Source organism: Melospiza georgiana, chromosome 11 (assembly GCF_028018845.1).
Source record: "Melospiza georgiana isolate bMelGeo1 chromosome 11, bMelGeo1.pri, whole genome shotgun sequence".
In the NCBI taxonomy this organism is placed as follows: Eukaryota; Metazoa; Chordata; class Aves; order Passeriformes; family Passerellidae; genus Melospiza; species Melospiza georgiana.
The window spans coordinates 6076533-6103930 of NC_080440.1; the positions used below are offsets into that span (position 1 = coordinate 6076533).

General features: G+C 40.5%; 1 protein-coding gene across 22 annotated transcripts in view; it reads left to right on the forward strand.

Annotated features, from left to right (window-relative positions):
- Positions 1 to 27398, forward strand: part of MAGI1 (membrane associated guanylate kinase, WW and PDZ domain containing 1) — a 329494-nt gene that overhangs the window by 143176 nt on the left and 158920 nt on the right. For all 22 annotated transcript variants that reach the window (XM_058032286.1, XM_058032289.1, XM_058032290.1 and 19 more), the window contains exon 2: positions 18849 to 18965. In XM_058032286.1, the coding sequence (XP_057888269.1) occupies positions 18849 to 18965 (117 nt within the window). The remainder of the gene's footprint in view (positions 1 to 18848; positions 18966 to 27398) is intronic.

Sequence of the window (27398 nt, forward strand, 5' to 3'; positions counted from 1 at the left end):
CAATCCAATTGTTTTCTCTCCAAAAAGGACAACAACTATTTGTTGTGCTGCTTATGAAAACTGAAATGTTTGAGAAAAAAAAAAAAAAAGTGTGTGCAGATAGAGAGCCAGAAGTCATCTGGGGTGAGAAGTGTACAGTTTGTTTAGCTTGCATTCACTTGCCCCTGTGACAAAGCTGGTGAGGGACAGGTGCACTGCAGGTTGCAGTGGTGCTTTGCTTCATGTACTTCTATAAAAAGTGCTCAAGCACAGAATTATTCATGGCTGCTGGACAGTAAAGCTGCTCAAATCCTTTCAAAATTAAAGCTGGTGGTCAAAATAGCAATGTCTTAACCAGATCACTGAATTTCAAATAAAAATACAAGTGCTTCCTTTTGATTTGGCTTGGATATATTTATGTCTAGTGTATCGTAGCAATAGTAACTTAAAAGTAACTGCTTTTTTGTTGGGGAAGCAATGTGACTTTCCTCAAATATGGTTTTAAACATGAAATTTCATAGGCAAGCAGTGGCACTTGGTGGCACTTGGCAACATTGTTTGATGTGCAGTGCTCAGTTTTGTTCAGAGGACTTATTTCTATTCTGTATCTCCTACTGAGGTATGCATATAAGCAGCCCTTTTGTGTGCCTTATTTCTCAATTAAATTCTACAAAATTGCTTTGCTATTTTGCCTGGAAAGATAAAGACATTCTCCAGCAGAAGATCTTAATTCAAATTACAAGATGTGTATTTCTGGCTTCCTTTTCAGTAATGTCTTCTTCGGTTTTTTTTCATGTTAATGAGTTGCTTAGATCTACCTTTTGATGGAAAAATCTTAATGTAAAGAGAGAAATGTTGAGCACTGCAGTAATTGTAGCCCTGGTGTCCTGAATTTGCTTCTCCCCTTCACTTTTTGACCTTGTATCAATAGGTCACTGTTGTATTTGCATTTTGACAAATTTCTACTCTATTTTCACTCTGTGCAAATGAATTGTCATAGCCATGAATGCTTTGCATAAATAGCTTATCATTTCATTAGACTCTGCTTTATAGCTGGCACTCTGGAGTGTCTGTGCTCTTCAGCCTTTCTCTTCCCCAGGCACTAATCTGCTAGGCAGTGTGATTTGATCAATTCTCAGATATGTTCTGCTCTTGGCTTACCTCAGCTTAGCTGCATACCTAGCTGTATTTTGTTTGGCTGTTAATTCCATTCTCTTTTTTCTTTTTCTTTTTCCTTTTTTTTTTTTTTTCTTTCTTTCTTAATTTATTTTTAGATATTTTTGAATTGCCTTATTCTTTGGTTAAATAGTGTCTGTATAGGAAATATTTTGTGTGTACAGGTGTTGATCATTAATTGTAGATGCTCAGGTTTGGGTGCTCTATGTTATCCAATAAACAGAAGATATTTGTGTTTCTGTATATGCTGTTGGGTCTTTAAATAGTTTGGAAATGTAGTAGGAGTGTGACCGTGTTCGCAGGGATCTTAGGATCAGGGAAGAGATGAGGATCTGGCTCCATGTTTCAGAAGGCTTGATTTATTATTTTATGATATGTATTATATTAAAACTATACTAAAAGAATAGAAGGAAGGATTTCATCAGAAGGCTGGCTAAGAATAGAAAAAGAAAGAAGAAGGAGAACAAAAGCAACTGTGATTGGCCATTAATTAGAAACAACCATATGAGACCAATCACAGATGCACCTGTTGCATTCCACAGCAGCAGATAGCCATTGTTTGCTTTTTGTTCCTGAGGCCTCTCAGCTTCTCAGGAGAAAAAAATCCCAAGGAAAGGACTTTTCAGAAAATCTCATGGCTACAGTAGGAGGACTTCTGTGTATGAGCTGTTGCACAGGTGATGGTGACTGGAGTGTTTGAAGCTTGGGTGGGATGGGCAGAAGGACAGGGTGGAGTTTCCCAGAATTGCTGGCCATGGAAGGAAACACTCAGGGCTCTGCTGCCCTGGGTGAAGCCATGGGGTCACCACACCTGGAGCAGAGTGATGCAAACCCCCAGCAACCTCTGCCTTCCCAGACCCACAAACTGGAGCTGTGGGGAGCCTCAGATCCGTCCGCTTCCCTCTTTGGGTTCGAGTGGAGTGCTGGTGGAAATTAGCACCTAATTCACACTCTTCTGTGCTTTATTGGAGCAGTTTCCTCAAACTTTTAATACCTTTAAACCCCACTTCTTACCTTTCTAATCTCTGTAATTCTACACAGTGGATGATCAATGTTTCCATATTCTGAGCACAGTTTAGGTGGGCATGAAGATAATCCACTTGATTGAATTTGGAGCTGCTAAAGCAGAATTGTGCATTTTGGGATTTTGCAAAGTAGTGCAAACAAGCAAACAAATAAGCAAAAAGAACTCCACGAGGGGAAAACTATAACATGGATGTTTAGATGTAGCCAACCTTGGTGTTAAAATAGTCATGGGACAAAACAGCAGAGGGGGAAAAAGATCTTTGGTATCATTGTTGCTGTGTTTGCAGCTGGTCCTGGAGCCCATGGGCTGAGTCAGATCTGAGACATTTCCCTCACTTTCTCAGTGGTGCAGGATGCCATAGTGACACATTTCATTTTGCATTAAAACTTAACTTGAAATGAATTGTTATGATAAGCCATGCAAACTCTTTGTCTCTATGTTTTCAGATTACTTAAATTTTTCTCCCTATAATACAGATTTATTTTTTTTACCAGTATATCTTGACTGTCATATCAGCTCAAATTTAGAAACCAGTCTTCTTTTTAATTGATACTTTTCTTGCTTCTTTTTTTAAAAATTTTCTAACAGTGTGTATGCAGTCCTGAAAACAAGTTCAATCCACTTCTTCTTGTCCAAAAAAAAAGCGAAATGAAACCTTTGAGTTTCTCCCTTTCTCTTTCAGACCTGGAGAGGTCAGGGCTCAAACAGCAGGATGCAACTGCAAAAGAATTAAACCATGTCTCATTGCATCTAAGTGCTGTCTTTTCCAATCCCTACTGGTACTTTTGGAAGTGGTCAGACCATGCATCTCATTTGTTTTAATTTAAAATCAGCACACACTACGCTCCCCTTTGATTTCCAGCTAGGAAGGTAGAAAACCCACTGGGGTCACTGCTCATCATCCAAGACTCTCTCTGGTTTTGCCATCTCCTCCTGGGATAAATGCACCTTTCCCCCAGACCCTGAATTCTCTGGCTATTAGGATGGAAATGAGAGAAAAGGCTCCTGCTGCCTGTGCTTTCACACTGGCATGAGAACATGCTGTAGGTGACAAAGGTGTCATACAAAGAACTTGAAAAACAGTAGCGTAGTCTTGCACACCATCCTAAGCAGGAAACATTTTCACACTCTTTTCCAAGTGATGTAAAAGGAAAAGGTTGTGTGTTTGAGCACTGGGAATGTCTGCAAAAGGTTGGTGTCTGTTTTCTTTGTGCTACTTGGAGAAACAATAGCAGCTAAATGGGATATAATCCACTGGTCTGATGCAGTATGTTAAGCTCATGAGCAAAAGCAAGCTCCAAGTCCTTTCTCTTTAAATTGCAGCTAGAGCACATTAATATTAATTTTTTCCTCTGCCATCATTTTCATGCTTCAACCCTCCAGATGATAATTAAGACAATAGAAGATAAAATTTTGTGCTGTATAAAATTGCATTCAAGCCTTAACAAATAAGAGATTATTTTGTCCAGTAAACAAAACATAATCATCCTGGCACCCTTGCGAAGGAGAGCCTAAAATAGAAACTCTGCTTTTTATAGGTCATGTAAAATGTCATCATCTCTCTCATTATCTGTACTGTTTGGATGAAAAAGAACTGATTAATTTAAAAGAACATTGGCTTTTTTGCTAACAAGGTTATTTTCTCATTGATTGCTAGGAAGTCTAGTTCCTTTGCAAAGGGTTGCAAATGATGAGTAAATCAATTGTCAGCCTGTGTAGATGCATCTGCCATTTCTGTGCTGGCAGGGTGATGTGTACATGCAGTGGATGCACCTTGTTTGGAATTTCTGGCTCTGAGCAGAGGTGCCAAGGCAGGATCAGGAGAGAATCAAATCATGAAAAGGTCACACTCCTTAAATTTCTTTTAAAAGCTTAACTATCAAAAAGACTGTGACTTAAAAGGAAGACCAAACTCAAAGAAATGTAAAATTAGACCAATGAATTAATATTTAGGAAAGCAATTTTAGAACAACGGGGATAGAAGTGTGAAAAAACAGCTGTCAGAGGTGGTGGGCTGGCCAGCCTAGCCAGCCTCACTCAGAAACAGCAGCAGAATTTATTTCTAGGAATCTGAAGGTTTCCCCATGGGGCTTATTGGCAGAGGAGTGTGAGTAGCCCAAAGCTGGGGACAGTAGTGCAGCTCCTGTCTGAAACAGACTTTGTATTCTGAGTCCCCTCTGTGAGCTGTTTATCTGTGGCTCCTAGATGCCTTTGTGCATGATGCTCTGTTCTTTATTTAAAATATTTTAAAAAACAACCTGCCTTCCAAAGCTGCTCCTTTGTTCATCTGCCCTGGTTCAGACTCTAAAAGTGGGGCAGTGGGACTGTATTCAAGCAGGAACATGGCATTTTTCTGGATTGCTCCTTTGATAAATAGCTATTCCTTTTGCATGCTGCTTGTCTGACACCTTTTCTTGCCAAGCTTGAAGGTTCTGACCAAAAGTCCTTTTTAAAACAGCAGAAAGAAAAAAATCCTGATGATTTAAAGATTAGAGGCAGAGTTTTCTGAAATCCCAGAGTAGCATAAAAGCAGAAACCAGTGACATTCACTCAGCAGAAATGCAAAGCCCATCCTGTGCTCCCTTGCATCTTTTGCTGGATCAGTTTAGACCTCTACAACTTGTTTTTTCCCCCTCACTAGCAGAGGGAGTATAGGAGGCTTCAGTGTACCTGTGCTGCTGAAAACGTCTCTCAACTTTGCAGAACTTCTGGAGCTGTGACTGTGCACTCCCAAAAAAATGAGAGAAGCATAAAATTAATGCAGGGTTAAGCTGATGAGAGCTTTCCATTTCAGAGTCAGTGTTAAGGATCTCCATCCAAATACATTTGATTAAATGAGGATGAAAAATGTTTGTTTGCAAAGCAACAAGAAGGTACAAGAAGAGCTCTCCAAAATTAAAGAATAAAAACTTAAGGAGGAAGAATTGGTATTTAGACAATTAACTCTGATTCTTATTGTTTTCTATTGCCTCTCTTGTAGTCTTTAGCTGGATCATCAGAAGGCTTATCAAAATAATAAAAAATAAAATAGCTGTTGGTTTTAATGGCAATGAAGTAAAGCTGCTGCTTGAGCATGCAGATTTCCTGGGAGAATTGCAAATTGGTCAAACCATGTGAGTCTGAAGAGATAGAAGTTACTGGTAAAAATGGGAATAAACCATGGTCAGGTCTACTTGTCTTGTAAAATGAGAAAAATCCCATGATGCCAAAGCCATCAGCAAAGCCTGATTAAACATTTAATTTCTTCTTTTCCTGTTAGTCTTTCACAAAAGGTGTTCTTTGTGGAGTAATGTAATGAGAATGAAACCAGTGTTTCTTTCCACTTGGAATTCTGAGAAACTAGTTTTTTACCCACTTCTGGTCTTGTATTTTCCAGCTAATTGTTTTTAATGCAAGATGCCTGCAGCATATTGTCTTCCCAAAAAAAGTCTGTATTTCCATTTCTACCAAACCAGAATTTGTGAAACTCCATTCTGGAGGTACCATTTTTGTATCTTCAGCACTGGACTGGTACTTGGGTTAACTTTTTTTTGTTTGCAGTGGAAAGATCAACCCTGGGTTGTTGGTAGCCTTCATATGCCCCTTCTTTTAGTGCTAGTTTTTATCCCTGCAGTGTGCATTGTCTAAAGATTGTAAGAATGGAAAAGAAAAGAAGGATGTGGGCAGAAGGACTGGGCTGGCTGAGCCTGGAGCCTTGGGAGCTGTGCTGGGGTCAGGGCAGCCTGGCAGGGGAAGGATCTGAGCAGGCACCATCAGAGCTGGGTCTGAGTCCCGCAGAAATGTCACATTCCTGAGGAATGTCTCCATCCTGACAAATGCCATTTTGGGATCAAAAGCATTACCAGGGAAATGTCTAACCATACACACGAGCTGAGTGTTTCTCTCTTTATTCCAATATTCTGTTTTCATCAAAAGAGACCCTTTTTTTTCTGCTGCAGAACTGCTCTGCTTTATATCTAAAGAAGCAAGTTGTATGTGGTTTCTTTGTAATTAAAATTCTTATCCCCAAAAACATGTTTTCCATTAAAATTCCTGCACTAATAAGTCTAAATCTTGTAACTATTGTCTCTGGAAATATACATTTTGCTGTATGCTGCATATAAACATTTATTTCCTGCTCGAGAAAATGTGGGTTTTACCATCTGTAATATTCATATTTGTTTCTTGGGGTGACAGAAACATGATACAGGCACTCCTAAACTCATTAAGAGAAAAAGACCTTGTGACCAGGGCAAATATGTTTGTTACAGACCCTAGTAAGTTTTTCATGTGCCTTTTAATTTTTTTATTGCCAAACTTGCTTTATGTGAAGGATTATATTTATGTTAGAGACCTACACTGTACAGGTTTTTCATTTTAAATGTGAGGTTTTCAGTATTTTAGCTGTTGCCTTTGACCAGACTTTAACCTGAAGGTTACAGAGGAGAAGATTTGCTCTGTGTGATACAGTCCCAAGAATCAGAGCTTTTTTGCTTCATACAACTTAATGTACAATAGTTAACAGCAACCTTCCCCTGTTTCACTCCTCACTTCTACTTTTGAGTTTTGCCAATAAGATGTAGTGGTACTTTATTAAAACCCATCACTGACTGCCATGGTTCTTGCTTGTTCCATCCAACTCCTTCATTCTGCCAGTGCTGTAAAATCTGATTTTAGAATTTCAGTTCCATTTCCTGCACAAAAGGGAGGCCCACAATGCTGTGTATTGAATTGCTTTCACAGCACAGTAGCCCTGTTAGCACTTCTCTTTTACCAGGAAGGTTTTCTCAACTCGCCCAGGCTCTTGGTTACCTGAGCAATTCAAAAGATTCAGCTCATTGCCTTATTTTGCTCTTCTAAATCGCTGTTGGTTCCCCCATTCTTCCAGATCCTTTACCTGCTTATTCAACCCACTCTTGGTAAATCACATTTCTAAGTAATAGCTCAGGACATTAGAGAACGAGCTTGAATCAATTTCTCTTTAATCTTGATTTTTCAAGAACAACATTCAATGTTGATGTAACATTTTCCAGGGATGGAGAATATCCTCCAACCCTCAGAAAACACTTCCAATGGTACAATAAAAATAAAACAAAAATGTTTGCAGTTAAAATGATTAAGCCGAGCTGGTTCAGTTGCTTAGATCTTGTTTTCCTTTTGTCAACAACATGAAACTGAAAAAAGCTGTAGTCACTTTCCCTATAAGTCAGGTTTGTTTTTAAACCAGTGTGACCTCCTTACTCAATTTTTGTGCCTTTTGGGGCCTCTTGTAAAATGGGCTTCAACAGCTCCCAACTGTTATACACGTTTTTCCATTTAAATGTTTTCTTCCCAACAGATTTTGTTCATAATTATATTCAGCTTTGAGAGCCTGATTTTGTAAATCACACAGCATTGTTGCCTGTGTGCTTCCTTTCTGTACTGTATGTTAGTGGTTTGGCATCTATTCTATATGTACATAAATGTGTAATTATATTTAAAGAAGAAAAAAAAAAATAGAGGTCCATCAGAGGTGAAGCTGAGTTGTGCTCTTTGAAAATAATGTGGAAAGAGCAGGACCTTTACTTGCTAAGGTGCGACCACAGCAAATCTTGTTTCTGGTCGTGTTTGTTTCATGGCAAATTTTGGTTCTGGGAAGTTTCTTGAGCAAGTTGGAAAATTAACCTGTAGCACTCTGTAAATAAATATATTGCAAATGAAAAAAATGATTTCTTTTTCTTTGGTCAGACACTGCTGCACCTGAGTGTGTATCATCCAACCACACTGGAGAAGGGGCAAAAGCAGCTGGAACATGCGTTGGACAGATTTTGTTCCTGTGGACACATGATTTTCAGCTGCTTTTTTCCAAGGAGGCCAAAATTTTGTTTGTGATAGAGATACTTGTGAGAGGAAAAAAAAAGAATTTGAAAAACAGCATAAAAATTCTAGTGTTCTGACAATATCTTGATTTAGTGTGTGTTTATAGCCTGACAATCACAGGTTGCCAGCATTAGATTTTATGTATTCAGTTCCTCTGGAAATTAAGCTGTTAATATTGATGTATGTCCTGGAGCCTGGGAGCTCAGAGGGAAAAACTCTAACACTGTGATCAAAATTCAGAGGTGACCTGGCTGGGCTGTGGGAATTTGTCCCTCCAGCAACCAAGGAAGAACAAGAATGACTGCTCAAGAAATTTGAGGTCAAATTAAAAAAAAAAAAGCTCCAAAAAAACCCCACCATCCAAAAATTACAGAGAAAAGCAAGCCAAAAAATCAAAGAATATGAAGAGCTATTTAGAACTCCCCAATTCTGGCATATGTGTGGCACTTTTTCCCCATTCTGGAAAAACCAAATGCTGTATTTAGGGAATGGGTTTCAGATTTTGCAAATATTTTCCTAGTGCCATTCTAGAAAATGAGTTTGCTGGCATATTGTTATGGGGGGCTTGTTCTGCTAAAGCATTGTAATGCCGTCTGTTCCTCAAGCTGATTTGGCTTTTGCAGCTCAAATATTATATCCTACTTTTAGAACATATGGCAACTCCTTTTAGGAGACATAGAGAGATGTGCATCTCATTTCCAGAAATGGGTCTTTTCCTTGGAGTGAATTCTGCAAGTGCTTTTCATCTTGATTTTCCCCACTCTTGTTATTTTAGCTGGACTTTCTCCTTCACCCCCTGCCCTGCTTCTGCTGCTCCCTGAATCCTAGAAAAGGCAGAGCTTGCTGGCATCTTCAGAAGGAAGGGACAGGAGCAATGCTCCCTTACCCTGGTGGCTTCACCCAGAGAAGTGGGGGGACAGGGCCTGTTGTGGGGTGACAGGGGCCGGTTGCATGGGGACAGGGGCCAGGTGCGTTGTGACGGGGCCGGTTGTGTGGTGACAAGGGCTGTTGTGTGGTGGCAGGGCTGTTGTGTGGCTCCCAGGCAGGCTGTGCTTTCCTGGGAAGCCTTTCCTGGGCTGCTCACGTAGCTCAGTCTGTGCTCATTGATGGAAATGCTCAGAGCAGACTCCACTGAATCCTTCAGAGGCTGCAGCCCATGGCAGTGTCTTACAGTGACTTCATTCTGCATTCACTTCAGTTCTGGAGGAGGGTTTTTCTCTTCTTACAACTTTTTTTTTTTTTTTTTTTGTTGTGTTTTATTTTTTTACAAAGCCTACGTGGCATCATCAGCCCCTGTTTCTTGCCCCTGTGGATGGCTTCACAGAGTGCAGGGTGCCCCAGCACAGCAGGGCCTTTGTGTGCAAGGCACAATGCCCTGCTCAAAGCAGCTTCTGCATTCACCTCTGGCTCTGCCTTGCTGGAAAGCTCTGCAGGGCTGAGCCTTTGCTTTGGGCACTTGGTTTGAGGTCACTGCCAAACAGAGGCATTTATGGACATAGCTTTAATGTTACAGCTTGATTGTCAACCAGTTAACTCTGGGTCAACGCTGATCTGGCCACAGAACTGGATAAAGTATTTAGCTTGATACTAATCCAAACTTCATTGGAAACAGGACCAGAGGATGCTGCATCACTTTGTTCTTTGTCCACACACCTCCTGAGCTTTGTTGTGAAAACACAACTTAGTTTGTGTGTGTGTCTGTTAATCAGTTCTATAGTCTTATCTTTGAGATTTTTCATTTCAGTAGTAAGATATTCTGCATTTCTCCTCCCAGTGGGTTCCTTCTCTCTTGCTTCTCTACTGTCATTCCAGAGACCACTTGACAGCCTCCATTTCCTTGTCTGTGGGTTCTTAAAAGTGAACAAGGAAAACAAAACGCAGAAGCAAGAGCAGGGAGCTTGTAGCATTTCTTGAAAATGGCATAGGGGGAGAAAAGAGGTCTCCTGTGAGTCAATAACAGAGTAGGAGTGGTTGATCTCCCGCTTTTGGTTAGTTGGGTTCATGATTAACTATGGCTACAAAGCACAGGGGCAGGCTCCACATCTGCCAGCATCCATTTGGATGAGGCAAATTGTGTTTCATGTTTTGTGGCAGGCCAGTTCAAATGTGTTTTAGAGGTATCCAAGGCCAACAGCTTGGATACTGCTGCCCTTGCCTTTCCCTCTTCTATTCATCACATGCTCCTGTTGCTTGAGCACCATGTTCTATTGTATTTTTGCCTCAGGTGGATCAGATTTTCTGCTCCTTAGGCTTACCTGGGGCAGGTATGGTTCCACTTTCTCTGGAGAAATGTCATCATTTATCTACTGTTATTTATCATATCTATCAATAGCTATTTATATTCACATTTATCAATATCATTATTTATCATGCTATAGGCTCTATATGGACAAAAATGATATCAGAGGATTTAAGAAGAGGAGCAGAACTTAAACCTCAGTATTTTGAAGGAAAAAATAATAAAACAGATCCTTCTTGAGGTAGAAAAATCTGATTTGTCTTTCCATGGCAGAGCAGGCCATTCCTGGAATGTAGTTGCGGCTGTCTCCCAGGTCAGGATTGCCCTGGGCTGCAAAGATGTCAGAGGGTGAAGCAATTTTCTTCTCCAGGAGCCTCAAGAAATTCAGGGCTGAAACTCTGAGGGCACCAGAAGCTTGAAGGGGCCAAAAAGGAAGAGAGTCTGGGCTTGCTGCTGCATTTGGAATCATTGCTGATCTGAATTCAGTTGAGAGCAACAGAAGTGTGTTTGTCACAAATGTTCAAAATTTTCAGGCCTGGTGTATAAATAATGACATTTTTTTCTTTTCAACCTCAGTGCCTGAGCTCTGTGGGTTTTTCTGTTTTTCTGGCCCTTTTCAGCTGAAAGGCTATTTGTTTAAATTTAGTGTAGAAATATGAATCTCTATTAATGCACAGAAAATAAGGTGGGACACCCTGTGAATACAGTAGATGAGGTGACATGCTCTTAGAAGAGTTTTACCAGGGATTTATGATCTGTGAAGTGCATTTCTGCAGCAGCAAATGCTGAATTACCACCTCAGTGCTGGTTCACTCACCCATGCAGATTGAGAGTGATACCAAAGGTGCCATGCCAAGAAGGCTCTTGCCTGCTCCTGATTCTGGACATGACCTGAAAGTTCTGAGTGTGAATACATCTCCTTCAGCTTCACAGCTTACACCTAAAATAACATTTTAAGAAGTTCTCTCAGTAATAAAGTGAGTTATTCATTCTCCAGACAGGAATTACTGGCTGCACTGAGGTGCTCAGTGCTGATTCAGCAGCCAGGCTGCTCCATCCAAGTGGGGTTTTATTGCTGGGCAGGTAGCTCATCCTGGAACTTTGTGCAATTCTTCATACCATAACCCTCCAGCTTATCATCATTTCCTTCCACTGGAAGTCTTTTGCAATGGATGAGACTTTGTTGTTCAGGGAAGTTTTTAAAGCATAAAAATTGGGATGTATTTTATGTTCTACTTCAGGAGGTAGGCAAAGGGTGAGCAGTCATTTTGCTTTTGTTGTGGTGTGGAGTTGTTAGAATAATCTGGCAGCATCTGGGCTCTGATCTGAGCAGTTCATCTGACTGCAGTCTGGTTTTAGGAGGCTGGTACAAATTAAAGTAATATATTGGTTGGTCCTGGGTATACAATCTCCAGCAAAGATCCAGTCTGCACCCTCAGAGCAGCAGTTTTTGTCACCAGAGACTGCCCACATTGGAATGGGAGCAATCACTGACAATAACAGATGAGGTTATTGAAGCATTTATGGGGAGCATTTAAACATCTGGACTTTATGGTGGTAGAATTGGTACCCAGCAATAAAAGTTCATTGGTGTTTTTTGTTTGTTTTTAAGAGGAAAAGAAGATGAGAAAATGGAATTGGTATCAAATTAGGTGTTTGCTGAGCCATATTAATTGTTAATCTGAACTCCCATGGCAAGGTTTAAATATCATTTTGGAACACTGAACCATAAAAGGTTTTTAAGTTTACTTGTGTTAGGAAAATGTAGTAGCAATTAATTTACCAACATGTTATGTGTTTACAAGGTACCTTCATTTCATGGGTGGTTGGAAGACAGAACATGCTTAGATTGTATTGAATTTAAGAAGCCACAAGAATTCTCAAGGCTTTTTAATGGGTTTTCTCTTCATGGTCTTATTTGAACTCTGGCCAGCCATGATGAATGTCTTCTTGTGTCTTTGACCTCACAAGAGACATGTAATAACAAATGTAGGTACTGCACTTTATTTACTTATTTATTTAGTAGTTAAAACAAGAAAGCAAACAAAACCATGATGTATTTCACCTCTCCTCCCCAGCACCCCCTTGACAAATGGCTGTTGAAACAGTGCTAAACTGTGACCTTAAAGCCACAGGCGTAATGAAACTGTGATCTGGCAGATGTGACAGGCTCATCTTCCATAAATCACTCTCTTTTGTCACTGCTGGCATATGGCCAATGAATCTTCTAATTATTGAATGGCTTTTATAGCCCCATTATTTATAATCACTTTTGGACAGCAGCTGGAAGACAAGGATGGGGCAGGATGAAACGATGGAACACAAACTATTCTCATTTCCATAACAACTGCTGGGATTAGGAATATTTGATGATGATGTGGCTACCAGTGCAGTCTTGTTAAATGATAAAAATCTACTCAGCCTTCTGAGATGGGCTGCTGCCTCCTGGACCTTACCATGAAAATTATTCTATTAATTTGTCCAGAAGTAGAATAGTAATCTCTCCAAGCATTAACAGGATATATGTGTGATTATCAGGGCCACCTTTGCAATAGGACTTGAGGAAAATTGATGGCAAGTATTAGTAGGAGACAGTGGTGATGCCCTGGCATTGCTGTTGGAAAAGTTTTAAGAACTGTCTCCTGTTTTCCAGGAGCCCCACTTGATAGTAAGGATTTACAACAGATTGAAAAGTTGTCTTGAGTTACATTATTAATATTTTAACATTTCTTTTAAAAATAGGCTCTTGTTTTCAAGGGATTAAAGGGTTTATAGCCATCTTAGTTAACACACTTCCTAGCTAAGGGGAGCTATTTTGGCTCTAATTATAGATGAGTTTGTGTTGGTTATCTTCTGCTGGGCAGAGCAGGAGCACAAGTGAAGTCCCCCAGCCTGCAGTGCCAATCATCTGAAATTGCAAGTCCACTTGCTGCTCTAGAAAATACCAACTGCAAGTTCTCTGCTCATGTCTCTAAACAAGCAGGGTTTGGATGTTTTGTTTGGCCTGGTTTTAGTAGGGTTCCCCCCCCGCCCCTTATTTGCAGTTCTATGTTTTGTAGCACAGAAATAAAACCCTGCCAACCATGATAATTTATTAGTTAAATACCTTCAGATAGAGATCTTCAGATGATAGACAGTATGTTACAGTCAGGGGTTTATACTGCAAATCCAACATGTGCAATCTTTGTGTCTTTAAAAAATTGAATCCTTCCCTCTCAATGTAGACATCAGGGTGGTGAGAGAGAGTCTTAATCCAGATGACTCTATTGCACTTTTATCCTTTTAGTGAGGCCTTTAACCTTTCATTGCTTCATGGCCCTGTTGTTTTGAAATGGTCTTTGTCTGACCACAGAGAATGCCCCTGCTAAAGACACCTTTAAACAGAGATCCTGACAGGAGAAGGGGGATTCTGCTGCAATTCAGGCATGGAAAATAGATTTTTCTAGTTCAGATGCTATCAGTCACTGTGAGTGTAGCAATTGGTTGCCTTCCTAAAGAAGGGTAAAGCAAAAAAATATATACTGGTGTAATCTGCTTAGAGGAGTGTAATATAGGTCAGGGACCAGTGTGTCCCAGGCCTGACCCTGACCCATCTTTGCACGAGCATCTATAGGCTCTGTCAGAGTGTGGCTGCTGATCAGGATTATCTGGGACCATCTCGAGCAGAAATGGGATCAAACAGCTGCAGTAATTAATAGAAACATAAACTCTCAAATGATAGTTTCCAAAGCACGAGTTTAAAATACATCTTCAGCACACACACATATTGCACAGAGCTGGCATGGACTCTCCACCAGCTGGCAGGAAGGTGCTGGCAGCCCCACAGTGTTCACACTCAGCTTTTTCTTGGGGAAAAAAAAATCAGATTGTGCTTGGTCATTTCTGCAGTGTGCTTTCATTACTGGAGGGCAGTGGGGCAGGAGGCTCCCAGCCCCAGGTCTGTGCTGCTGCTGGGAGAGCCCTCCAAGAGGTGATGCTCTCACACAGCACAGTCAGTGTTGGATGATCCCACATGCAGCTTCCTTCCTGCAGAAGCTGGGAATTTTAGCACCAAGTGTCACAGCACAGTTCAAAGCAAAGCTTCCCTGGGGACTTTATATCAGGTGACTGTTGGAGGACAAATGTGTGACAGAATTGTGGGTTTGGAAGCAATGTGTTTAGAAAGAGTCAATATTTTTCATTAATCACAAACCCGTTTAAGTTACACATTGAGCTACAAAAACCTGACACTTCATTCTTTCTCAGAAAACCATATGTCAGTAATTTTTTTTTTAATTTTATTTTTTTTTCCTATGAGAGATGCTTCCCCTTTGGGTTTCTATTTTGCTGCTGAAATGATGTTACCATGTAATGGTTGGGGAGGGTGATAAACATGCTCTACAGTATAATAATTAAGAAGAATAGATTAAACCAGCCATTTTGCTCTGTGTTTCATTCCAAGGATTCAGATAATAAGATGGAAGCACCTCAGATTTGGAGTAGTACTGTGAGAAGTGAAGCAGTGAAAAGTTGGTTCTCTGACTGTACCTTCACATTAAAAAAGGGCATTGATTCTGTTCAGCAGAGAAAAAAGGGAAATTCTTGCAACAGCACAAAAGATCTTTTAGCATCTTACTTGTGAACTATAAATTTTGGTGAATTTTTCATTTTTTATGTGTGTCTGATGATCTAAGCCACATGTATCAGCCTAATTTTCATTACAGAAATAACAAGGTGATTTTTCTGGGTGCAAATAAACAATTTCCATCATATCCTGACCAGCACAAAGGAAGAATGGAGTATTGAGTCTTCAGACCTGTATTCTCTGCTTTGAAAACTGCTGTTCCTGGGTTTCATCTCCTGTCCCTCTGCTATTATCACTGTTGGATCTTTTTACATCCTTTTAGCAGAGAAGAAAAGAAGGAATCTCAAAAGAGTAAATGTAAAATTCAGTCTTCATGAGAGCAGGGGACTATTTTGAAGGCCAATATATACTTCTGGTTGACACAGCTCCTCTCTAAAGGAAGTATTTTCTTGAGCACACTGACATGGATTTCAATTTTAGAAAGGGGAGGATTTTTGCATAAAATGAGGTGGTTCTGGGCACCTGCCCATCTTTAGTGGCTGGTGCATGGACAGCAGCCATCAAAGGTCAGGTTTGGTCTCAGAGGGAGTTTGCACAAGGCAGCGATGCCCCAAGGAACAGAATTAATTTTGCTGCTAAGATTTGCACAGAGGAGGTTGCTGAAATGTCACTGGCGTGTTTTTCAGGTTCTCAGGGATTATGGGTGCATACATTTTGGACTGAGGGCACAGCAGAGTTTATAAACTTGTGTGCAGCACTGAAACCTACTAAACAAAGCCAGTGTCAACTCAGGGGAGATTTTTGTAAGAGATCAGAGCAGAGAGAAGCATTTGAAATGGTAAAAAATCCAACGTGTTCCGTGCTGGATCCCTTTGGCAGCTTCCCACATAGAGCTGGTTTCTGTGTTAGCTCATTTTCTTCTGCCCTGCAGTGGAGGGAGTTCCTGAACCTGCCTGTGCCCACAGCTTGTGGCCTCAGCAACTGCTGAGCTGAGATCATCAGAGCTGCAAGAAGCCTCCTTCATTTCTGTCAAGACTTTCCTGGAATTTAGGAACAGGAAGCTTTTTGGGGGCTGGATTTCTTTTTGCCTTTTTTTTTTTTTTTTTTCTTCTTCTTCTTCTTGCTTCTCTTCTGAAATAAAAATGTAATAGAAATAAGCGTCGCTCTGAGCCCCCAGAGGGGACACTTATGTGAGTGTAAGTGTTGCTACAGCCCCTGTTTTTTGCAAGTGCCTTTTTAACTAGTGCTTCAGTGACTCAGCTGGGAAATCCCAGCTCCTGCATAAACCAAATAACCAAACTTTCCAGCAGGGCCATAATAGACTGAGATGCTAGATGGAATGGGCGCAGAGGGAAGCTAAAAGCAGGATATCATCATTAAATTGCATATATTCTGTGGTCAAACAAGGCCTAGCTCAGTAGAGCTTGTTCACCTCAAGACATTATTGTTACATAAATCATTGAATCAGGGATCACACAGTATTTTGGAAGAAAGTTCACTTATGTGATACATGCAGTTCTGTGCAATAATTTCTTCCCTGGAATAAGCCCTTGCATTATGCCCAAACAGTTTGTCTCATTTGTCCTTTTCTGCTATGAAAATCTACCTTGCCTTACTCTCTCTTGTCCAAAGAAATATATGGACTGTTTAGTTAACAGATAAAAAACTACTTAATTTTTTCAGCAGAGGCTCTCTTTTGTGCCCAGTCTCCCTCTGGAGTAAAACAACATGGTATGAAATCAAACATCTGGAGTTTGGGAAGTCAGCTCTGATATTGAAAAACTGTAGCCCATAGGTCTACCAAACCCTCCAAGTGCCTCCTATGTGGGAAACAAATTTTATGGTGCAATAGCTGGAGACCATTTGTTAGAAAATGGGTTGATAATTCGCTCTGGGAGTGAGGGATGTTGCTGGTGTTTCTCAGGAAAGTGTTTTGAGCCAGTTATATCTCCCATAATTTCAGTTTTGTTGTTTCATTTCTGCAACGAGCATCTTGATCTTTAAAAATTTCCTTTTGTTAATAGCTGAGCCTGCTGCCTGAGCATTCTTTTCTTCAATAAGAGATTTAATTAAAAGAAAAAGCTGTCAGGAGGATGTAAATACAAGTCACAAAATTATTTTAAAAATTTGACATAGTACTTCAGACTGCGGGCTTTTTTGTGTTTAATTTTGTTTTTAAACCAACATTTCTGGTAAAATGCTGCCTGGCTGCAATGGTTTTATCCTGCCCACAGTCTGCACTCTTTCTTATTTCTCCATTTGCCTGGTGCTGCTTCTGCCTCCCAGACCTAGTGTCTGACTGCACTCCATTGCAGTATTATTATTTTTGATTTGCTCTGCAGTGATTCCTAGAGGCTCCAGCCAGGAATCTGCAACTGTGAGGCTGCATTCAGTGTCCAGATGTATTGACATGATCTCTGCATTACAAATTCACAATCAAAAAAATCATAATGCAAGTGATAAAAGACTGAAAACAGCTGCAGTGGTTCAGCCCAAGGTCCATGCAGTCCAGCATTTTGGCTCCAGCTGAGGCCATAAATAAGATGCCTGGCAAAGGGAAGGAGAAGAGCAAGATACTTGATATTCCCCCACTTCTTTCCTGGGTCTCCCAGCCACCAGCCATTAACGTTAAGCCCAAGGGATTTCCTTTTCCCTCTTCTTTTCCAGGCCAGGTTGGATGGGGCATTGAGCAACCTGGCCCACTGGAAGGTGTCCCTGCCCTTGGCAGGGATACGGTATCAAGGTGATCTTTAAGGTCCTTCCAACCCAAACCATTCTGTGATTATGCAGCCCCCAATGGTTCTGTCCTACAAGTGCTTTTCCATCTCCCCTTGAATCTCCTCAATCAGCTCCTTGCCCCCACAGTACTCTCCAGGGAGAGTGCACAGTCTGGGGCTCTTGTCTGTGATGATTCTAAACCAGGATCCTGCTTGGTTTTCCTTGGTGTCTCCCAGTCCTGGTGTTGGGAGAGGGAAGCAGTGCCCAGTCCCTGGGTGGCCTCAGGACATGTTGGAGGCTGATGTCCACCACAAGCTGCAGCATCCTTCTCTTGGTCCTTGGGTGGCAGCTGCTCCAGGCTTTGATCCTCCTGCTTGCATTTCTCAGAAGATTTTCCAGTGGTTTTTTTTTCCTTTTCATTTTAGAACAGAAGGGTTTCAATCCCTGTTTTTGCTCTTCAGTCAAATTAATGTCAGTGTTATTCCAAACTTGGAAATATTTTTGGGAAAAGACTTCATTAGGTTTCTGCAGTTCATATGTTCTGTTACAAAAAAGGGTTTGGTATTCAACAACTGGCAATGTTCATTAACAGCTACATTTCTTTTTCTTTTCTTTTCTTTTTTTTTATTTGTATGTTCTTTTTTTACTTTTGTTTTGTTTTCAACTCATTTATCATCTTTCACACTTCTGAAAGTGTTCAAACCTGAACAGGCAAATAGGCAAATAAACAGATTTAGGTGAAAAGCATTGGATATTGTTTTTTTGTTTTTAAGGACCTTGGGTGCTCTTAACTCATTAAATCAATACTTTTGTAATTTCTGCTGTGTGTAGGATGGATACCAGTGGAAAGTATAGCACTTGGTTGATTTTTTTGCCATGTTGAGCTTTATTAGTAGCTCCAATTGGAGCAGCTTTTGCCTTCTGTCTCTCCACCCCTCTCACCCTCCAGAGACTTGCAAAAGCAATACCTTTATTATTTTTCTTCTTTTTCCTGTCATCTGTCTGTCTCCATTTGCTCGGACAAATAAGTGATAAACAGGAATGATGATCTGTTTAACACCACAGGAAGAATGTGGCATTATGAGACAAGAGAGACCTCTTGTTTACAGCAAGTTATTTTTGGTAATTAGCCATTTGTAGAGGAAGATGAGCCTCTGCTCATAAAGTCAGCATGCCATAATTTAGGGGGCTCTGAATGGAAATCTACCATTTGCCTCAATTGCAAATGGTAATTGTGTGCATTTAAAAATGAATAAATGGCTGTTGCATTTAGAAATAAATAAATAATGGATTTTTTTCCCTTGCAGGGGGCCGACTGACCAAGGATCTGAGGCATTATCTCAACCAGAGGTTTCAGAAGGGGTCACCAGACCACGACCTGCAGCAGACCATCCGGGACAACCTTTATCGCCACGCTGTGCCTTGTAAGTTGTCACCCTGGTTTTTTTAAGTTTTTCTGATGTTTGCACTCTTGTAAAGAACTTTCTCGCACACTTTATGTAAATAACATATTGGTTTGCATTCTTTTATGGAGGAGGAGAAATTTGATGGACTGTTGGTTTGTCCAGTGTCATTGGAGAGGTGGCACTGTCACCCTCCAATCCACAGTCACTTTTGGAAATTTATAAATGTTGGAATCAGAAATTAGAAGTGCTCTTTTAACTTTGGGAAAGCTGTGTGTGCTCATTGTGTTATTTTGTGTTCTGTAGCGCCAGTAAATGACAAACCTTGCCCCGCTGCACTCCCTGGGGCAGAATATTGTGGGAATCTTTAAAATCAGAGGGTTTTGGGAAAGCTGCAAAAGGCAGGCCTCAGAGACTGCTGTGATTAGAGCAGAGCAGAACTGTGATTAGGACTAAGCAGTAGCCATGAGATTGGTCAGCAGAAAAATTATGTAAGAAGTAGAAAAGTAAGGACAATTAGAACAATGGTCTGTGTATTAACGCCTGTCTAGGATATCTCCCTAAGCTGCAGAAAAGTTTATCTAGTGAGATGTTAGGAAGTTTCAAGCTTAATAATGGAGCTCTGTGCATTGTGTTTTAAGGCTTACAAGCAGGTATTTTATTTGAAATAAGCAAGCATTGTTTTAACCAAAGGTACCTGCGGTTATAGTGATTGGATAGAACTACTGTCAATGTGCTTTTGCTTTGTGGGATTGGTCAAAAAACTTATAAAGTGAGTTGTAACATTAAATTCTTGGTCTGCTACCTGGGATGTGAGCTGGTGGCATCTTCCTATTGTCATAACCATGTAATGAGAGTGATGCTGGAAAATAAAACAACTCAAGGCATGTTCCTAGCAGTCCCATCCTGTTGGTGATTTGTACACAGCCCTCAGCTGATGATAGAATTCCATCTTCATTTTTGGGGCAGCCTTCCTGTGGGGGAGACTGTTTGCAGTTTGGGCAGGCTTCCATGTGTGACAGCAGATAGGGTTGAAAAGGAAAATGATTCATCTCTGAATGAGGCTTTTTTGATTACCTTTTTGGAGCAGTTGATGGTGTGGTGCAAGCCTTGTGATGCCTACTTTGGAGAAAAGCCCTAAAAAAAACTGCCATGAAGTGATTGCTTGGCTTAGTCTATATTAATATCAGAATGGTGAATGTTGCTTATTGGTTTAAAACCTATGAATATAAAAGAGGCTTCTATTTTTATTTCCCGAGCAGAATTTTATTTCTGATGCTTGTTTAACTTGTAGAATTGAACAGCATTTTATGGCTGGGTGCCATTGTTGAAGGCATCTGCCACTGTTGGAAGGTCATCCTTGATTCATGCAGGAGATAAGGAACAGGAGTTAGCAAAGCTGAGAAAGAAATGCTTATTTTCACTCAAAAAACCCCAAACAAACAAAAAACCCCCCACCCAATACACAACAACAAAACCTAAAACAAAAAACCAGACCAAAAACCCCAAACAAGCAAACCAAAACAAAAAACCCCAAACCAATTGAAAAAAAGACAAAAGAAAAAAAAAAGCAGAAGAAAAACTAAGAACTCTGAAGCATGGTAGTCCTTAGAAGGTCAGAATAATTACTAAAATGAGATTGTCCTTGGCATTTTGGGAAGACATAGAAAGAGTGTAGAGTGATCATCCTTTGTTGCACCTCAGTTTGACATTCTCCAGGTGGTAGGGGACACTCTTCTAAGGAAGAGCTTTTTTTCCTTAATTTGGCTGAGCTGTGGAAATAATGATATGCCCTTTAGATCAGGCTGGAATAAGTAAACAGCTTAGTTATAGATACTGAGATAAGCAGCAAAATAATTTGAGGATTTCTGTCTCGTTGTGAATCAGAAATCAGAGATTGTTTATCCTGGTAGACTTATATAAATATTGAATAATTATGCTGCAATTCAAAAATCAGTATTTGCCAACAAATATCACATAGTGGTACACACAGTAGTAGTCATTTTCAGTCTAAGTGTTGCATGCAGGAGGGCTGTGTAAGACCAGTTAAAATTGAGTGGTAACACTGACAAATGTTGATTCTTCAAATGGCAGATGCTGTTATAACACCATGGAGTTTATGCTCATTTTATCAGTGAAAAGCACGAAACAAATTATGTTTAAACAACATAAAAGGACATAAAGAATAAATATGGATTACTGTTTACTATTGAACACTTCCATTTGCCATTCTGTCAATGTGAAATATGATTATTTTTCAATCACCTAACTTGGCAGGCTGCAGATTTTTAGGGCATACTGCAAAAAGTGCCTTGCAGGAGAGCACGTGCAGTGCTAGGCTTGGGAGATGCAGTGTTGTGATACTAATGCCCTTCTGCCTATGTGTGATATTTCATTTCCTAAAACAGCAAATAAAGCAAATGAGTATGAGTTCTGGGGAAACATTTTGCACGTTACCAAGGTTACATTTTGAAATGCTTTCCGTTGATTCCTTTATCTGATTTATTGAACTTGATGGTGAGCTAAGCTGCTTGGTCTTGCTTTTGATTTAAAATTAAGAGAAGTGAAAGTGATTCCTGCCTTTTTAAAATAGCTGGGGGAGATGTGGGTTGTTGGTGTAATAATAAGAGCATAAGTACTTATGTTTCACTTATGAAACAAGTGGAAAACCTGAGAAGTGGTGTTAGTTATTGTGTGTCTCCACACTTTCTAAATTGTTGGGCAGGTACCATTTAATTTTTGCTTCATTTACTGTGGGATGGCATTAATGGTAGCTTTTAAGAATGATGCTAATATTCCTATGTGGCTTGGAATGAGACTGCTGCATGGTGGTTGGGATGCTTTACAGGTCTGGAGATTAATCTGGCTGTATGCTCATATTTTTATTCCCTGGTACACGTGACCAGTAAATCCAGAGCCCTGGACCAATCTCTAGTGCTAATGGATTATGAAGCCTTGTATTTTGAAAATGGAATTTCCCGATGCTTATGTGGTAAACACAAACAAGAACACAAGGTCCCTTGGACTGAGCATGCTTGGCCTGACAGCTGCTTTTTATTGCACTAATATAAGGGCTAAATGAAGTGATAATTAGTAAATGCAAAATGGAATAAGGTGCTGTTAACCAGTTATTGCCCAGAAATTCTGGTGAGAATAGCTTGTGATTCAGCCTGGATTGGTTTGGTGCAGGTGGTGAGAAAACCCAGAATGTTTCTGTTTCCCACATAGCCCTGTGCCCATCGTGTGAAGTCATAACAGCTTTTGTAGAAGCCAGAGGTCAAGCAGAAGGAAGGGAAGATGTAAGATGCTCGGCTCAACCTCATTATTTTGTAATGACATGCTGATTAAGCATCATTTAGATTTTTTTCTTTAAGGGAGTTGTTTAAGAGTTTGATTTATTTTCTGGTGAACCCGTCAGGATGAGTGAGATCAAGTTAGCTCCCAGGGACCATATGAGCATTTGCCTGTATGGGTGACACAGGATGGTTTCCTGAGAGATCAGAGGGTTTTATCCCTAAATGTGTGAACCATCATAAACAAATGAGACCTTGAAATGGACCCACAGGTGAAGTATTGTTGAAATAAGTTGGCAAACCACACAGACATTTTTGCAAACTGAATTCTTCCCCTGCTCCCCAGTGCCATCTGCCCCTCCAGCACACTTCTCCCTAGTCCTCATCCCCTCAGCTCCCAGCTCCCCACTGAGCTGATTTCTTCCTGCAATGCTCTGTAGTAAACAACAGCTGTGACAGGATTCCAGGTGGCCTCCAAGTTTGGTTGTTGTGAGTCTCGAGTGCTCTGCTGTTCCTATCACACCAAACCCACGGGTTTATTTACAGAGCCAAGGCATTCTCCTCTGACTTTGCAACTTGAGCAGCAGCATCAGCTAGGACAAGGAAGAGAGGCAGGGCACCTATTCATTTATTTGGGTGGTCTATAAGTGGTTATAAAGCCATGCTGCAATGGACAAATCTTTGGAAGAGTTAGTGTAGTTCAGCTTTTACTTCACGTAAACCACCACTGGGCAGTCACTTCCTTGACTTTCTTCCTGAGGCTTTCATTTCATTGTAAACTTCACCCAAGCCTTTACTGTGGAATATTTTTGTCTTTTGCTTAAGAAAAATCAGGATTTTAGAACTTGAGCAAAGTTATTCTCAGAGATGTTCAGATGAGTTGCTGTTTTCATTCCTGGCATGTAGTTTCCATCATCAAAACTAGACAAAAGTCCACCAATACATCATCCAGATTAGTATTATGTTGGTCCAGTCTCTAACTATCCCTTTTCCTTCTTTTGTTTGGAAATACCACATTTTTCCTGTGTTTTGATGTGCCTTGTGAAGGGGATCAGAAATAATGTTTTGTTTTGGGGTAGTTGATGGCTCCATTGAGATTGAGCTATATTGTGATATTGTGAGATGGCAGCAATTCCACAATTACCCCTTGGCCATGCCTCTACCAGAAGTGCTTTGACTGATGCAAAGACCTGGTCCACACCTTACTCTCAGAGTGGATTTCATTTACTCCAGCTCAATTTTGCCAGCCCAAACACTTGAGAGCAAGAGGGAAGATTTATCAATTGTGTGAGGCATCTTGCTGGGGCACCCTGTGCCACATTTGAGTCCATTTGTGCTCACAGAAGTTGGTGTGATTTGGCGGGGGCCGAGGGTCAGTGATGCAGTGTGGTGACATTCTGGCTTTAGGTTTCAGAGGATGTTTCTAGGAGCAGGACTTACCCAAACAGGATTGTTGTGTGTGAAGGTTCACCTGTGGAATTTGTTGTATGTGAAGATTCACCCAGTGGAATTTGTGATTAATTGGAAGTTCATGTAAGAGTATATCCATTAAATAGGTGTTTCCAAACAGCCCTGCTGGGGATATCTGTGCAAGAGTGTTTATTGAGAAAGGTATGAGATAGCAACTCACTTTAAGGTACTAAAGCAGCAGCCTGCCCCAACCACTGCTCACAGAAGGCTGAACACCCAGGATTGTCTTCCTCTTTTTGAAATGATGGCAGAGGGTATCTGTTTATTATAAACATTCAGTACTGGCTATTTGTGCTATACTCAACAACCTGGCAGCTGTTTTCTTTTCAAAGTGCATCATGAGGAATCAGAAAGATGATACTTCCATAAAAGCTTATCTCAGCATGTTGTTTGATTTTGGGGGTTTTTTTTTCCATTTACTTGATTCTCCGCTTGTTTCAGTCCTGTGCGGCATGCAGAGGCAGCTGTGGTGGGTCTGGTGTCTGGACCTTTACTTGCCAAAGCAGAATACCTGGTGCAGACTGACTGAAATAACATCTAATCCTATTTCAGTGCAATTCCTTTCCTTGCCAGGCTGCAGTCTTCAGAAGCAAAGCTCTGGAAGGTGCAAGATTTTTTTGATGGTAGATGAAAAGGCAACAGTGGCTAGCCTAGAGTTAAGTCAGACTAGACACTGTATGGGATTCTTCTTTTTATTTTTCCCCTTCTCTTCACAAAATTGGCTTTTAAAATGTCAGGAGTTCATCATTCAACAGTTGATTGACTTCCCCAAAACAAGTACATGTCCTGGGATTAACTGACTGGAGATCTGAATGTTAGAGATTTACCACTTCCATTCCTGCTGTCTGTTCTCTCACCTTCCCAGAGTTTGATCTGTTCCTGTCCTCAATTACAGCACAGTAGCCCCAGCTGCTGTGCTTGGTTTTAGAGAGGAACATGGAGCAAAATGGAAAGAAATGGACAAAAATCAATAGTTTTAAGTGTGGAGTGACCTGTGAGGAGGCTCAGAAAAAGCCAACAACGCTCAGACAGCTGGCTGGCCTGAGCTCTCACGTTTCACAGGGAAGTTTGAGAGTTTCTCTATTCCAGGTGATCTCCTGGTGCAAAGGAGAAGTCTCCTTTCAAAGCAAAACCAATAATATTGAACAACAGAACTACACAGTTTTGATAGGACAAACTTTAGTAAGGGATTGTAGACTGCACATTGAAGCTTATTCTCTGAATTCAAGATTTTCATGGGTAATTGAACTTCCAAAGGGCAGTCTATAAGCAGTTCTGTGCATAACTGCCATCATCTGCAGGTAATGGGGGACTGGAGGGGCTGAATGGGCTGGGGTGTGATGAAACTCCTGTCAAATCTGCAGACTCAGGTGATTTCCCAGGGTAGTTTTTAAAGTCCTATAGCTCTAGTTCCCCCATAAGTATTTCTGAACTTCAGAATGACTTGATAAAAGGGATATGCAAACCAGCTCACAGAAGGCTCTTTTCATTAGAATAGAGAGCATAAAAGTATATCAGTATACTGGGAAAAATTGCTGAAGTGAAGCACAAAGACCTTTATGTTACAAATGAATGTGTTTTTACATGTGTGGATATTTGAGTTACAATTTCAAAGTTATTTTTAGTTACTAATTTTTATTAATGATAAACAGAATCACAGACAGTGCACATTAGTTTTCTTCCCAGGCAATAAATCATCAGTTTATGTACACAAATGTTTTTGAATTCTCAAAAGCTTTCCAGACCTGCAGCTGTATTTATTATCCAAGGACCTTTTGTTGCAGTTCCCTTCCTAGAGGTGTAATTCTGCTTTTGTAATGAGAAATAGTTGCAGGGTCCATGAAATATTCATTTAAAGGCCCACACTGATAAGGTGAGGAGCAGCAGACTTTTTTCTATCACATAAAAATAATTAATTTTTTACAAGATTTATTTAGGAAAAAAGTTTTAATTACTTTTAAAATAGTGCCATTATCACTGGGTTGCAGCATATGGATACCAGCAGTATATAAAAATAATTTTTCTTAAGAATGTTTGCTTGTGAGTTAATCTAACTCTGTATAATATGAGATATATTTCCATGCCAGCTAGTGTATATCCATTTGATTTTTCCTGTTTTCAGCTGGGACTGTACCCTGAGTACAATCACTGACTTTAGAAAATCCTTATACCCGTGTTCCAGAGAGTGCCAAATTGCAGCACTGTCCCCTGCAGTTTTCAAGGATATAATTCATTCACTAATTAGTAAAGCAGATGTGTTTTCACTTTTAAAAGAGAGAAAAGTACCCTATTCTGAGCAACAGGGCAAATATTTCTGTAGTTTAGTTCCTTTCCATAGACAATAATTTTTGTTTAATCTAGAAGACTTCAGGACCTTTCTCCCATCTGGTCTGTCCTTTCAGATCAATAGCACATTTTGTGCCAGTCAAACCATTGTTTGGGGGTGGGTTTGTTTGTTTTGTTATTTAATTTTGGAAATAAAATCACTTATGATGGCAAATATTGCTCCATCTGCTTCCCCATTTGTGAGGAATAGCTTTTTTGTGTTTCACTGTACACCCAGTTGGAATTGCATGAGGCACCAGAGAACAGCACAAAGCAGAGGAGCTCAGCCTGGGATGCTCTCCCATGGCACTTGCCAAAGGAGATTTGGGTAAGGACTGTGGGAAGAGATTACAGGGCCACTTTCCTTTGTTTTCTTTGTTGCTCCCCAGTGTACTTAATTTTGCAGGTTTTTCATTGCAGTTGCTTTGTGCTCTGGCAAAGCAGCTGCCAGTGGATATTTAGGTGCAGTGCAAACAATGTCTGTGCATTTGTTTTAAAACATAAAGGTTTCCAAGGTGAGAGTCTGGGACAGCAGAGAGTGAATCAGACCTGGGAGCAGGTACTGCTGTTTGGGGGTTGAAGGGGTGGAGATGAATTTCCCCACATTATTTACTTCAAAACTGCCTCTGTCCTGCCACAGTTTATCATATGATGTCCTAATTAGATCTTTGGTGATGGCTGCAGTGGCACAGCTTTAGATTTCTTGGCAGTTTGATTTCTTTTCAGCTATCACCATGCATCTGTTCAAGGGTTTCAGTGTATTGATTATGCTGCAAAGCAAGAGAATGAGTGCTCCAAGCAAAAGGATTGTTTTAAAGTGAGGTAAAACTAAATGTGTAGCTGTTCTTTAACCTGCTTTTCCACTCACATTTGTATTTGGGCTTCACATTTGGTATTTCAATGATTAACTCCTTGCAGAAAGCATCCATCACTGTGCAGGTATGTTTGTGCTTGGCTGTGCTGGTGGTTTCACCATCACAGAACTCCTGTGTTTTCCATCAAAGATGTCAGAGTTTAAAGAGGAATACCTGTAAAATCACATTGATTGGAGATTCCCCTGGCCCAGTGTGATCCCAGAGGAGGAGTTTCCTGTGTGATTCCCAGTTCTGCTCCCGTGGCAGTCCCTGAGCCCAGGGGGGCAATGGCAGATGCCAGCTCCTGAGGGTTTGATGGGCATGAGGAGTTGTCACATCTCATCTTCAAACAGCTCTCCTTTCTTTAACATTACATGCTTCCTCACATCAGGCATGCTGTATTTGTCCTCTAAATCCTTTTTGTCTTTATTTCAGCAGAGAGGTGATTAGCCATGGAATAATTTATAAAGCTGTTTAGATTCTGCTAGCTGGTTTTCTTTGGGGAGAGTCAT